The sequence below is a fragment of the Hyla sarda genome, chromosome 6, assembly GCF_029499605.1.
Source record: "Hyla sarda isolate aHylSar1 chromosome 6, aHylSar1.hap1, whole genome shotgun sequence".
Taxonomy (NCBI): Eukaryota; Metazoa; Chordata; class Amphibia; order Anura; family Hylidae; genus Hyla; species Hyla sarda.
In genome coordinates, this window is record NC_079194.1 from 204,122,483 (window position 1) to 204,136,467 (window position 13,985).

The 13,985-nt window shown below is 42.5% G+C and overlaps 1 protein-coding gene across 5 annotated transcripts in view; it reads left to right on the plus strand.

Annotated features, from left to right (window-relative positions):
- Window positions 1-13,985, plus strand: part of SLC6A2 (solute carrier family 6 member 2) — a 183,779-nt gene that overhangs the window by 152,655 nt on the left and 17,139 nt on the right. For all 5 annotated transcript variants that reach the window (XM_056526304.1, XM_056526303.1, XM_056526307.1 and 2 more), the window contains 3 exons: window positions 2,972-3,096; window positions 9,186-9,298; window positions 12,907-13,035. In XM_056526304.1, the coding sequence (XP_056382279.1) occupies window positions 2,972-3,096; window positions 9,186-9,298; window positions 12,907-13,035 (367 nt within the window). The remainder of the gene's footprint in view (window positions 1-2,971; window positions 3,097-9,185; window positions 9,299-12,906; window positions 13,036-13,985) is intronic.

The following is a 13,985-nucleotide window of genomic DNA, read 5'->3' on the forward strand; positions in this document are numbered from 1 at the left end:
ATAGGGGAGCTGAACCCACAGCATACGATACTTCTGTGGGGAAGGGAACAGCATAAGACAGAGGCAATAGGGAGGACAGGGACTGCTCCCGGGCCATACCAACTGAGGGTTGTGTCTGAGGAACCCACCAACTGGTGACTGGGGGTGTCAGATGTCACTTGTGATGAAGTGGATGACCGTGTTAGCAAATCAATGACGGCAGATGGGTTGCTGGTCGAGACATGACCACTAGCTGATACTGGGAGCTCAGGCCTCTCGCTGGGACTCCTTCTGCCACTTACCCCTAGTCTGCTGCGACCTCTGCCTGTGCCTGATGAATTTAGGCCTCTGCCACTCCTCTGTGCACATTCTGGCACTTCTCTGCCTTAAATACTTAGTAGCTCCACTACGCTTAAAACAGTATTTGTCTACAACACCAGCAGGAATGTACTTTTGGCTGGCCTTTCACAGTAACTAGGCCCTTAGGACTATAACAGGAACAAAATAGTACACCACTTAGATGTACGTACGTGGTATACACTTATGAGGGGAGTTCAATGCGCTCCACTATGCTTAAAATAGTATTTGTCTACAACACCAGCAGATGTGTACTTTTGGCTGGCCTTTCACAGTAATTAGGCCCTTAGGACTATAACAGGAACAAAATGGTACATTATGTAGATGTGCGTACGTGGTATGCACTTATGAGGGGAGTACAATATGCTCCACTACCCTTAAAATAGTATTTCTCTAGAACAGCAGCAGGTGTGTACTTTTGGCTGGTCTTTAACAGTAACTAGGCTCTTAAGACTTTAACAGGAACAAAATGATACACCATCTATGTACAAACAGGTTACACTTAATAGAGGACGATACACTCCGCTACACAACCTGTATCAGGCACTAATAGCAGGTGATTATGGCTTTTAGTGCTCTGCTCACCCTAGCTGTCTGGCTACTATTAGCATTTCAGTTGTTGTACACACCAGTGCTGCAGCACTCTCTCTCTCAATCTCTCTCCCTTCCCTATCAGTGCTTCTAGGCTGGAATTGGGCTTGAGGTAAATTACTGCTGTAAAAATGCTTTTCTGTGCAACACACACTCCTCTCTGTCCCTCTCTCTCTCTGCAATAGAATGCTAATGTGACTGGCCGCAAGATGTCTTCTGATTATATAGAGGGGTGGCTGGCTGCTGGCTGCTGGCTGCATGTGATTCAGGGTCATCTCCCCTACCCGTGTTCCCCCCTTCCCAGCGTTCCTTACCCCATGTCCTGACATATGGAGCCGCCATCTTAGATGCCCTGGAGCCTGGACCACACAAAATGGAGTTTAATAAAGCGATTTGTGCGATCTAATCGCGGTGATATTCGGATTCATTGCAAAACCAATTTTTTCCTGAAATTCGTAACAAATTCGGATTCATAAGATTCGATTCGCTCATCCCTAGTCTCACTTTTCTGAAATCTACTAGTGTTGAGCGACATAGGCCATATTCGAATTAGTGAATATTCGCGAATATATGGACGAATATTCGTCATATATTCGCTAAATTCGCATATTCGTAATATTCACGTTTTTTTCCGCATATGCGTAAATCCGCATATGCGAAAATTCGCATATGTGAAAATTTATGAACTTCATAGCAAGTATACCAGTGTAACTTGATAGAAGCAGCAGAAGGGAGGGAGCAACATTCGCGAATGTTCGCATATGCGAATATTCGCATATGTGAATTTTCGCCCAGCGGTCTCACACAGTAGTATTAGAGCCTTCTTTACACCACACTAGCTGGAAGCAGAGAGGGATGATCACTGTGATGTGTACTGTGAAGAAAAAAAACGAATATTTGTAATTTCGAATATATAGTGCTATATTCGCGAATAAAATTCGAATTGCGAATATTCGCGAGCAACACTACAATCTACTGCCTATTGCCTGTTGTTAGTTCATATCTCATAACAGAGCCAGCAAGATAAGGCTTAGCTAGAGGCATGTATAGGAGAGAACAAGTGCTGTGTACCTGATATCTACCTGTCAGAGGATCCTTACTGTCCCTGAAACTTAAATCAAGGCTCCCCTCTTATCTCAGCAGGAGCAATTCAGTGCTCAGTGTAATCCCTACCTTTTTCTTTCATTGTTGCTCACATAGCAATTGGCAAAACCAATGGATCAGTAACCTCTCCCCCCCACCCCACACACACATGCCATCTATGCTGGATGATGATTTACAGAACACCAGGTACAGTGCCAACCAGTACACTTTTTCCAGCACTGTGACATTGTATATCAGTAAGAAGTTAGTGTTGTGCTGTGCTGTTGTTGTCCAGAGAAATAAGGGTAAGGAAGTGCCTGAATGTGCACACCTGGCAAACAGCTCAGCTCTGGCCCCTCCCCCTTAATTTGACATAGCTGTGTACCATGGATAGGATTTTTTTGGGGGGCTGTACAAAACAGCAGAGTTGGAGCACTAAAATCACATTGTCACAACTCTGAAAGGTTAATTTAAACAAAACCAGGCAAGTTGTTTATATATTTTTTTCTTTGGAATAACAGGTATGCTTTAAGAATTTTTTCCAGAAACCCTCACCATTAACAACATGTAGCTGTTTAATAGTGCCCTCTGAAATGCAAAATTCTCCCACTGGGGGTGAGCACATGACATTCGTGCCTCTCATTAGCTTATTGGGCAGCATTGGTAGCTAGTGATGATGATGTCGGAGGATAACATTTTTAGTATATTCTAAAGGCTTGCTTTAAATATTATCAGAATGTTGATATGTAATTTATAGAGGTGATTCACCAAGGTTAATACCATTTATGACAGAGAACTATCCCTGATTTATTTTGTGTTCCTTTTGCTTTCTCTGTATCCACAGAAGTAATCTATACTTAAATCGGTATTCTATATTTACAGTATATCTATTGCCATTTATCTAAATATTTGTAAACACAAATTACCAGCATTGACATCTGTATTACCTTTCTCATTACAGGGATGCTCTACTCACAAGCACTGTGAACTGTGTGACAAGTTTCATTTCTGGGTTTGCTATCTTCTCAATACTGGGTTATATGGCTCAAAAAAACAATGTTAAGATTGAAGATGTAGCTACAGAAGGTGATTGATTGGTTTTTCCTTTGTTAAAATGTTATAAATGCTCTAATGTCACAGGAGCAAGACACTATGCTTTAAAGAGGTATGACTGTGCTACAGGGGCTGTAAAGTTAGTGCAGTACATAATTTACTATCTGTACCTGTGTTTGATGGATGGTCTTGTAATTCTTATGTGATCTTTACCCCGATGTTTATTTTTAGGAGCATACAAAATGTGTGTCGTCTCAGGTTTTCCCAGGTTGCAGTGCGACCCGGGACATTACATCAATAGTCAGATGTTCTAAGGGTGCTGTCTGCTTCCATGGGTGGAGTGACCGCTGGTTTGGGGGGGGGGGGGGGTGCGATCATTCTCCACAGAGCAGCAAGAAATTGTCCCAGGGATGCATCAATGGGTGGAGTGGCTAATGTGTGGAAGTGAGAAAAGTGAACTCATACGAAGATGGGATCCAGGGACTTGTAGTTGGAGGGAGGGAACTCAAATAGTAATTAGCCATTTCACAAAAGAAATCAGAAATAATGCAAAGACAAACACGGATACATCCTAAGCATGTCCATTACTGTCTGGCAGGTAAGTGCTAAAGTCACCTTATGGTGGATACACCCTTTAATGAATGCAATACAAATGTCATATCTCACTGACTTAGAATTAAATAAGATACATATTAGAGCTTTAAAGGGGCTATGTAATAAGAAAGAATAGGTTTAAAAAATGGTCTACTGTTTCCCAAAAACAGCAACACCCGAATCCGCCTGAAATTGGTTGTTATGGGCAACAACATAACCTATGTGTTATGCACGACAGATTGACACCTGTCATGTCGTAGTCTCCTGTTATGTGATTTTGGCAGTAGTTTTGGTTTCCCCATAGGAATGGATTCATTCCTGATTTTTGTGGTGTCTGGTTGTTGGTTTGAGCTAGTGGCCATTTACTTTTTGCTTCCTGTTCAGTCTGTCTGTGCACGCTGTCTAGTTTATTGGTGTAACCAGAATTCAGTTGTTACCCTTGGCCTCTTGCTAGCCAGCTCTTGTCTTTGTCTTTTGTCTGAGTGTTTCTGCACATCTGTGTTGGGCAGGACATGTGGATCTTGCATGTTCTGCATAAATCAATTGTGAGTACTACTCCTCCTTGTCATTCGTAATCATCCTAAAAGAGTAGCTATTCCATCATCATAGTTACATAGTTACATAGTTAGTACGGTTGAAAAAGGACATACGTCCATCAAGTTCAACTTGGGAATTGAAGGGTAGGGGTGTGGCGCGATATTGGGGAAGGGATGGGATTTTATATTTCTTCATAAGCATTAAAGGGGTACTCCGCCCCTAGACATCTTATCCCCTAGCCAAAGGATAGGGGATAAGATGTCAGATTGCCGCGGTCCCGCTGCTGGGGAGCCCTGGGATCCCCGCTGCGGCACCGCACTCTCATTACAGCACAGAGTGAGTTAGCTCTGCACGTAATGATGGGCAGTACAGGGGCCGGAGCATCGTTACGTCATGGCTCCGCCCCTCGTGATGTCACGGCCCGCCCCTTTCAATACAAGTCTATGGGAGGGGGCGCTGCGGTCGTCACGCCCCCTCCCATAGACTTGCATTAAGGGGACGGGCCGTGATGTCACGAGGGGCGGAGCCATGACGTCACGCTGCTCTGTCCTCCGTATCGCCCGTCATAACCCACAGAGCGAACTCGCTCTGTGCTGTAATGAGAGCGGGGTGCCGCACCGGAGATCCCAGGGCTCCCCAGCAGCGGGACCGTGGCGATCTGACATCTTATCCCCTATCCTTTGGATAGGGGATGAGATGTTTAGGGGCGGAGTACCCCTTTAATGTTATTTTGTTCCAAGAATGTATCTAATCCTGTTTTAAAGCTGTTAATTTTTCCTGCTGTGACCAGTTCCTGAGGTAGACTGTTCCATAAGTTCACAGTTCTCATGGTAAAGAAGGCGTGTCGCCCCTTGAGACTAAACTTTTTCTTCTCCAGACGGAGGGAGTGCCCCCTCGTCCTTTGGGGGGGTTTAACCTGGGACAGTTTTTCTCCATATTTTTTGTATGGGCCATTAATATACTTATATACATTTATCATATCCCCCCTTAGACGTGACAAGTTCTAGGTGCTTCGCAGCACACCCCAACCTTACCAAAGGGGCTCCCAAACTGGTAGTATACATAGCCCTGGATTGGAATAAAAGCATAGAAGAAACAGCCCGGGTCCGTTTACACACAGTCTGTAGGATCATTTGTACTGAACAGTAGGTTTACTGTCATCAGCAGTCTATGTAATATAGAATAGAACAGGCAATAACATGCTCCCACCAGTGCACAGGAATGCTGGAGGTATTTCCAGTATCAGTACAGTATGTTGCCTTTTTTTTTATTTTTTACTGTATATAGTTTGTTCTGAAGAACTGAATTAGGGTTGTAATAACTAACATCCCATCTGACACAGTATTAGAGTGGTACAACTGAACACACGGATGGTGGTCTTCCTAAATTTTTGCTATGGGAACCAGTAATTTGTAGTTACGCTTGGCTGTTTGGTAATCTGTTAATCTCCATTTATAATACAAAGCAGGTCCACTTTCTAAAGTGAGTACAGAATCCTATGTTCGACTGCCCTCTTGTGGCTTCATATCAAAATGACTGAAATGATTTACTTACATTTATCGTATGCTTAATTAAATGCTGTGGCTGGAGCATGCCATCAAACCACGCACGCAAATAAATGTAGATATATTACTGTATGTCATATGGTGAAGTATATCAGCTCACAAAAACAGCAACATTGTACTAAAGGACTGAAATTAAACACAAAGTCAAATTAATTATTTACCAGTCCATGTAAGTTATAATACACAATGGTGCAGCTGTGTAAAGCACAGCCTAACATTTTCAATTGGGAATGATGATCAATAAGTAGATTGGCGCTTTCTTTTATTAAAGATATATTTTTTCTAATGGATAATTTTATGTAGTGCAGTTGTTGACTTGAATCTTGCATAACAACCCTCCAGCCCACTTATGTACATGCTAATCTCTTGCAGAATACAATAAAATTACAGTTATACTTACAATATATACAATGATGATCATTAGTGCTCGTAATACAACCAATGGCAGTATACTTTTACTAATTATTAAGTAAATATCAACATATCAAAAAGTTAAGAGCAGTTTGATATAACAACATCTTGTGTTGTAGCTATAAAATATGTGAAAGAGACGACTTTCTATCAGCATAAGAATACAAATAAATAAAATACTATGCTATTATTCTGCTTCCCATTGGCATGAAGGGGTTATCCTGATGATTTTTTTTTTTTTATAATTATGGCCAAGAAGGTGAAAAATAAAAAAGTAACACAGACTTACCTTTTTTTTTACCCAAGTCCTGCCTCCAGTATCAAAGAGTTCTAGTACTGCTACACAGTGCTTCCAGATTTGAGGACATGACATTATAGGCCCTGGTGTCCCGATGAAGCCTCTGATTAACTGATTGTCCTATGATGTCACATCCCTGAACCTAGTACACTTGGAACCTGGTATTGACAAGTACGCTTTAAGGACGTGTAGCTCCTACTGTTGTAAGATGGTTACACGCAATGGACACATTCTTTTGCAGACTGTCTTGAGTATGCTTTCCTCCCTATCCACAGCCTGTGTATGCTTCACCCTCTGCATGCACTTATCTACTATGTACATTTTCCTCTCTTCTGTTATCTTTAAAGAGTAGCTCTTTTACTTTTTGAAATTTTCTTTCATAGAAGACCTCAGATCAGACATACCCAAGTACAGGACACGTGTCCTGAGGCAGCAGCAGCACAGCACTGAGATTCAGTGGGCGCTGCTGCGCGTATATGCCGGGAGGCGGGGCCAGCGAGCAAGGCCAGGGAGCCTGTCTGATTGATAGCCAGGGAGTGAGCACAGGCTTACTGAATTCAGACTGATGCCTAGCAGGGATCAGTCCGAATTCAACTGTTACGTCACAGCAGGCTGCAGCTGACCACTAGGAGGGTGACCCATGTGGCCGGATTTTCAACAGTAAATTAAAGTAATTTATACAAAGAAAAAAATAATAGAAGTATATTAGAGATATGTTGTAGCACATAAGTACTACAACATATATATATATATATATATATATATATATATATATATATAAAGATGATGAAGGCTTCTTTCACACTGCCGTTAGTGCCGTGTGACGGCCGTTAGAAGATAGCCGGAGAAAAAATTGTGCTTGCGTCATCTTTTTCTCCCGCTATCTTCCAGTAGAATAATGGCCACCAGAGAATTCCATTCAAGTGAATGGGATCCTCTGTGCCTCTTATGCCTCCCGTTGGGCTCCATCACACTAATGACCGTTAAAGGCCTTAATGGCCATTTGTGGCAGGGCCCAGCGACAGTGGGAAAGTAGCCTAACACTGAGAGAAGGGAGGAGGAGAGCTGAGGGAGCCAACACAGCCAGGAGTAGTGCACTGTCAGATCTATGGGTGAGATGTAGGAGGACAACTATGTTAAAGGAGTTGTCAGGTAAAATTTATTTCTATACTCTTGTCCCCAGCCTGCTTAATAAAATAACAAACGCATTAGCTAGCTGGAGCTGTAGATGTGATGTCATAGACCCGCTCTGCCAATCACTGGCCGCAGTAGTGTCTTGTCTTGGCCAGTAATTGGCAACCGGCACCTTCAGTTTCCCCGGCTATAGATGCCACACTCTGCAGCTCGAGGGACAGCAGAGTCACTGGCTGCAGACAGAGCACCCTGATACTGGAGCTACGAGGGAGCAGAGGATGGTAAGTTAAAGTGTTTGCCATTTTATTAGGCAGGCTGAGGACAATAGGACAATAATACTCTTTAACAGACAAGCTCTTTAAGAAATTATTCAGATTCTGCAGCAGCAAAGTGGTAGGGAATTTATGATGAAGACTGTTTCAAAAATTGGTTAATTAAATTAGGAAGCAAGAAAACCCAAAACATTGTAACAGTCCTACTAGGTTGAGGTTAAGAGAGAAGATCAGGAAGAAAAATGAGAAGAGAGAAAATATGTCCAATAAATTACAGTTTATACACTTAAAATACAATATAATGTCTTCTGCAGTGCCCTGGCATCAGACAGGGCAAGGGCCCTGCACAAGACATTATATTGTATTTTAGATGTATAATAAACTGTAATTTATTGGACACATTTTCTCTCTTCTCATTTTTCTTCCTGATCTTCTCTCTTAACCTCAACCTAGTAGGACTGTTAAAATGTTTTGCACTTTATAGCAAGTATACTAGTGTAACTTCATAGAAGCAGCAGAAGGGAGGGATCAATATTCGGCGGTCTCACACAGTAGTATTGGAACCTTCTTTAGACCACACAAGCTGGAAGCAGAGAGGGATGATCACTGTGATGTGTACTGTGAAAAAAAAAAGCGAATATTCGTAATTTCGAATATATAGTGCTATATTCGCGAATATTCACAAATTCCTGAATATGCGATATTCGCAAATAAAATTTGAATTGCGAATATTCGCGAGCAACACTAGTGGTATTGCAGAACGAAGTCACCTGTTGATACTCTGAACACTTTTCGGGTGGCATGGAAGACAGTTTATGTAAAGTAGTGATTTGTTGGAAAACATAGGGCAATAAAGGGCTGCATCAATTCTGGCACGCAATACTACAACCCTCATCATTCACTCCAGTCTACCTACACAACCCTGTCTCTGGCATCACAAACTTGTCATTTTCCCAACCTGATCAGCAACCTAAAACCCTATTAGATTACCATACAATCTGATCATTCTGTTTAACCCCTTGCGAGAACCACAATATACCTATAGAAAGGAATAAACTGAATGTAGTCTACCTGTGACTACATGACAAACTATGCTGTTCATTTATATTGGTACACAACAGTATATGTAAGAAAAACTTTATGCTGGTTTTCCGACATATAGACATTGCATATAGCACTTTCTTGATGTGAACATAGCCTTACCAATAAAGCTTGTTATGTTATACTGTATGTATCAAAACATCAATTTTTTGTTACCTTGTTCCTACACATGCAAGCCTTTGAAACTTTTACTTTTTTTTTTTTTTACAGGACCTGGACTTGTATTTATTATATATCCAGAAGCTATTTCTACCCTTCGAGGATCAACAGTTTGGGCTGTAGTATTTTTCATTATGTTGATTACACTTGGCATTGACAGTGCTGTGAGTATTTCTTTTTTTTTTTGGGGGGGGGGGGGGGGGGAGTTTTTCTTTATCAATTGTTGTGTTAAAAGGGATATCCCAAGATTTAGGACAGGTTTGCACTATGGAATTTCAGAGCGGAATTCTGCTTTTTAAGTTTCCTTCGAAAATTCCAGTGCAACCGGTACAGGATTTGGTCTCCTGTACCCTTTCTGTCCTGTGTGGTGGACTCTATTTCAGTGTCCCACCTTCATTATGTGTACCTTAAATGGGTTAACAGTGTCCTATGTTATTTATTAATTTACCTTTCTAATGTTCATGTGCCTTTAAATGTTACCAAGTCATGTAACCAGGGAAGGTGTCATTGGCCAGGTGACTTGTGTGGTGACCTTTGGGAGTCCCTTAAATTGCTCCCTTAAATACAAGGAAGGAGCTAGTTAGTTTCAGTTTAGACCTTGCTGAGATACAGTACAGTCAAGACCTGAGAGTGTCCGGTGTCCTAAAGGAGACCTAGGCCTAACCACGCAGCCACGCTTCAATCAAGTTCCCCTTCAGGTGAACGTCAAAACCTAGTAAGCAGCGATAGGAGTGAATTCTAGTCAGTCATAGTCAAGTCAGTCAAGTCTGCTAAAGTCAGCGTGGGTCTGCATAATTCAATCAAAGTCCACTATAAGTCCCAGTGAGCCCGCAAGTCTCCTTAAGTCACTGGTCATCTCCTTGGGCCTAACTGAGCTGTAAAGACTATTCCCTCTGTCTGCCTCCGCAAAGCTTTAGTTGTTCTGTAACTTTGCATTGGTGTGATTATTTGCCCCACGCGTAGCCCAGGAACCAGTGGCCATACCTCGGGTGGTGTAGAGGACAACCATGCCCTGGCATCACAAAGACAAGGGGTTAATGCCATCTGCCCCTAGGGTAATCACGTCTGCCTATCACCACATCGCACCCTCACCACACAACACTCCTGTCAGTTGGATTACACTGAACAGTGCACACAACAGAATTTCATCTGCTGAAAGTATCTTTAATCTGCATTAGAATATTGTCACAGCGAGCGCTCCGGTCCCCTCCTCCGGTCCCCTCCTCCGGACCGGAGCGCCCGCTTCCTCGGCCCCCCTCCTCGGGATCCCGGCGCCTCCCGGTCAGACGCGCTGACCGGGAGCACGGGTCCCCTTGTGTCGGGGACGCGGCTGCCGTGGCGGCTGGTCCCCGCTCACGCTCCGCGTCCCGGTCTGTCTCACCTTGCTCCTCGCTCCCTGCGCTGACGGTTTCTGCCTCCCGGCGTGCGCGGCCCTGCTCTCTAGGGCGCGCGCACGCTGGCTTCTGTAAATTTAAAGGGCCAGCGCGCCATTGATTTGTGCGCTGGTTACTGACCTCTGGTTCCTTCCCTATATATGTAACCTGCCCCTTCCTGCCCTTTCCGGATCTTTGTGCCCCTGTGCCTCTGAGAAAGCGTTCCCTGTAGCCTTGTATTGCCTTGCCTGTTGCCGAACCCGTTGCTACCGACTACTCGCCTGTGAACCCTTGCGGCCTGCCCTGACCTCTGCTACGTCCGACTACGCCTGCTCCCTGTGTACCACGCCATATCAGCTGCCAGAGAGGTCTAGTCATTACTGGGGGACACGACCTGGTAGTTACCGTCGCAGCAAATCCATCCCACTTTGCGGCGGGCTCTGGTGAAGACCAGTAACTGCTTAGAAACGATCCCCCAGTACGACCCGTGCCATCGCCTCTCTGGTCTGTCCTGCCGGTTCTTGACAAATACATTGCCATCTGAACCAGTCGGCGCAGCCCACCCTCGGAGACTCTGTCTGGAATATTTTCAGCTTATGCACAGTATAGATGATAACTAACTAAATTGTGGGAGTCTGACCATTAGGAACCCCACTGATTATAAGGTTGAGTGGTGCACAAGTGACTATATAAGGATGTTTTTTAACATTCTTGTGAAGTCTTTAGATGTATGTAGAATCATGCAGCTGCAGGAGAGGAGAGCTATCAGAGAAGTCCAGACTCCCAAAGAAAAAGCAGAGATGGTTTATTGATGTCCCTGTATTCCATCTCCAAGAGCAATGTATATACAGTTCAGCAGAGAGCCTGGTGTTGGGTATGTGCAATAGCTGCTGGGCCTTAGATCAGATCTGCAGTGAGTATTAGAATGCTTTAAAGGGATACTCCACTGGCCAGTGTTCAGAACATTTAGTTCCAAACGCTGTGTGTGTGCTGTGGGGATTGGCCACGCTGCCATGTGAAATCAGGCCACGTCCCCTCAATCAGGGGGTGTGGCCTGATGTCACAAGGGGGCGTGGTTGACTCTCGCAGCTTGCACACAGCGTTTTTTAACTAAACGTTCTGAACGCTGGCCAGTGGAGTACCCCTGCAAATATCCCTGGAGAAATATATAAGCCCGATGAAATAATCAATAACAAAAATACTGTAAAATGTAAAAATAAAAGAAAACAAATATCAAAACAAAAGAATAAAAGAAAATTACAAATCTGCTACCAGCAAAACACTATAGTGTCATGGTCAGTATACTTCCCATGTTCAACAAACCCTGACATCTTTTTCATATACCTTTGTCTTAATGTTATGTACTTTCATTTTTCTTTTTTGTATACACGAGAGGGGTACTCCGGTGGGAATATTTTTTTTTTTTAATCAACTGGTGTCAGAAAGTTAAACAGATTTGTAAAAGACTTCTAAAAGTCTTCTAAAAGACTTAAAAAGTCTTTACCCTTCCAGTACTTTTTAGCAGCTGTATGCTACAGAGGAAATTCTTTTCTTTTTTAATTTCTTTTTTGTCTTGTCCACAGTGCTCTCTGCTGACACCTGATGCCCATATCAGGAATTGTCCAGAGCAGAGGAAAATCCCCATTGCAAACCCATGCTGCTCTGGACACAGAGGTGTCAGCAGAGAGCACTGTGGACAAGACAAAAAAGAAATTTAAAAAGAAAGAATTTCCTCTGTAGCATACAGCCGCTAAAAAGTACTGGAAGGGTAAAGATTTTTTTTTTTATAGAAGTCATTAACAAATCTGTTTAACTTTCTGGCACCAGTTGATTTAAAAAAAAAAATTTTTTCCTCCGGAGTACCCCTTTAAAGCATTACAGTCATTTAACACAATTTTTGACATGCTGCCCCAACATGTCAAATGTTGAGATTGCATCGGGTCAAATTTGTGAATGTATTTTGACTCTGGTGCCCAGTGTAAAAATGGCAATATTTTATGAATTTTTCATGTGAATTGGAACAAAAATTTATATTTTATGAATAAATAATACTTAGTATTTTAGTAAATGTTTAGTACTATCTTGTTGAAATATTACATCATTTTAGGATTGTACATTCCCTATCATTGCCGTACCTTGTATTCTGTGAATGTTTTTGAATCTACAAAGATGAAAGCCCAAATATATTATCTTAGGTATACAGGGGGGTCTAGAACAGGGGATGTTTAACTCATGACATTCTGAAAGAAAATACTAAAAGGAGAAGAAAAAGTAAAATAACACAATTTTTGGCATTGCGGCAGAATACTGACAGCTTCAACAGATGCAATAAAAAACATTGATGCTTATTGGTAACACAAAGTAATTTATACTTTTATGCTTATCTTTTTGCTATGCAGATGGGCGGGATGGAGGCAGTGATCACTGGTTTAGCAGATGATATTGCTATTTTCAAGAAACATCGGAAACTCTTTACTTTTCTTGTTTCTGTTATTACATTCCTCTTTGCTTTGCTGTGTATAACTAATGTAAGTAATGAAATGCTAAACATATACTATTTCGTTTAAATAATGCACATTACAGTATCTAATTCATTACACTTTATGCCAGTTCAATAGATACAGCAGTCGGCGCAACCTTATAAATATTTCTCCTTAGATTTGTGCACTTAAGGGGGGTACTCCGCTGCTAGACATCTTATCCCCTATCCCTCCGCTGCTGGCCCCCCCAGTGATCTCCCGCAGCACCCGGCTTTCTAATCATATGCCGGGTTCCTGTGGCTGTGGTGATGATGTCACGGCTATGCCCCTCGTTACATCACATGCCTCCTACCATAGACATGAACGGAGGGGGCATGACGTGAGGTCACGAGGGGTTGTGATGTCACGGCCTCCGGCTCTGAGCTTTCTAAACAAAATGTTCCGAGTGCTGGAGCACCGGGAGTACCCCTTTAAAATGCCAATGGATATTACCAGGTGGTATAAACTGCTAACACAGGTTGCTCAAGCTCCTGTCAGGCATATGAGTAACTTTTAATATAAAAAATAGAATTAGAGGCACATTGTGCTTAAATGTAGGTTTATTTTGTTTGTGCAATAAAAAGCAGTGGGATCGGTTGAGGACGCCACTAACGGAGCTGTAATTAATTCACATTAATTCAGTGGTTTTCCCCTGTCATTACAATTCCGCTAGTGGCAACCTCAACCCGGCCCGCTGCATTTTTTGCACAAAGAAAATAAACCTACATTTGAGCACAACTTGCAGTGAGTGCGTCTTGTTCTATTTTTTCTATTACAAGTTTATTAAAGTTTATAACGATAATCAAAATGCTTTACACAGCTCCCCAAACTGGGGTTTAGAGTAGCATTTAATCGCATGTACTGTTCTCTAAACTCAGAGCCTTCTGACCTGATTGTCTAAGGAAACCCCTTTAACTAATGGACCCTTAGTTTAAAAAATTTGAGATATATATACATAT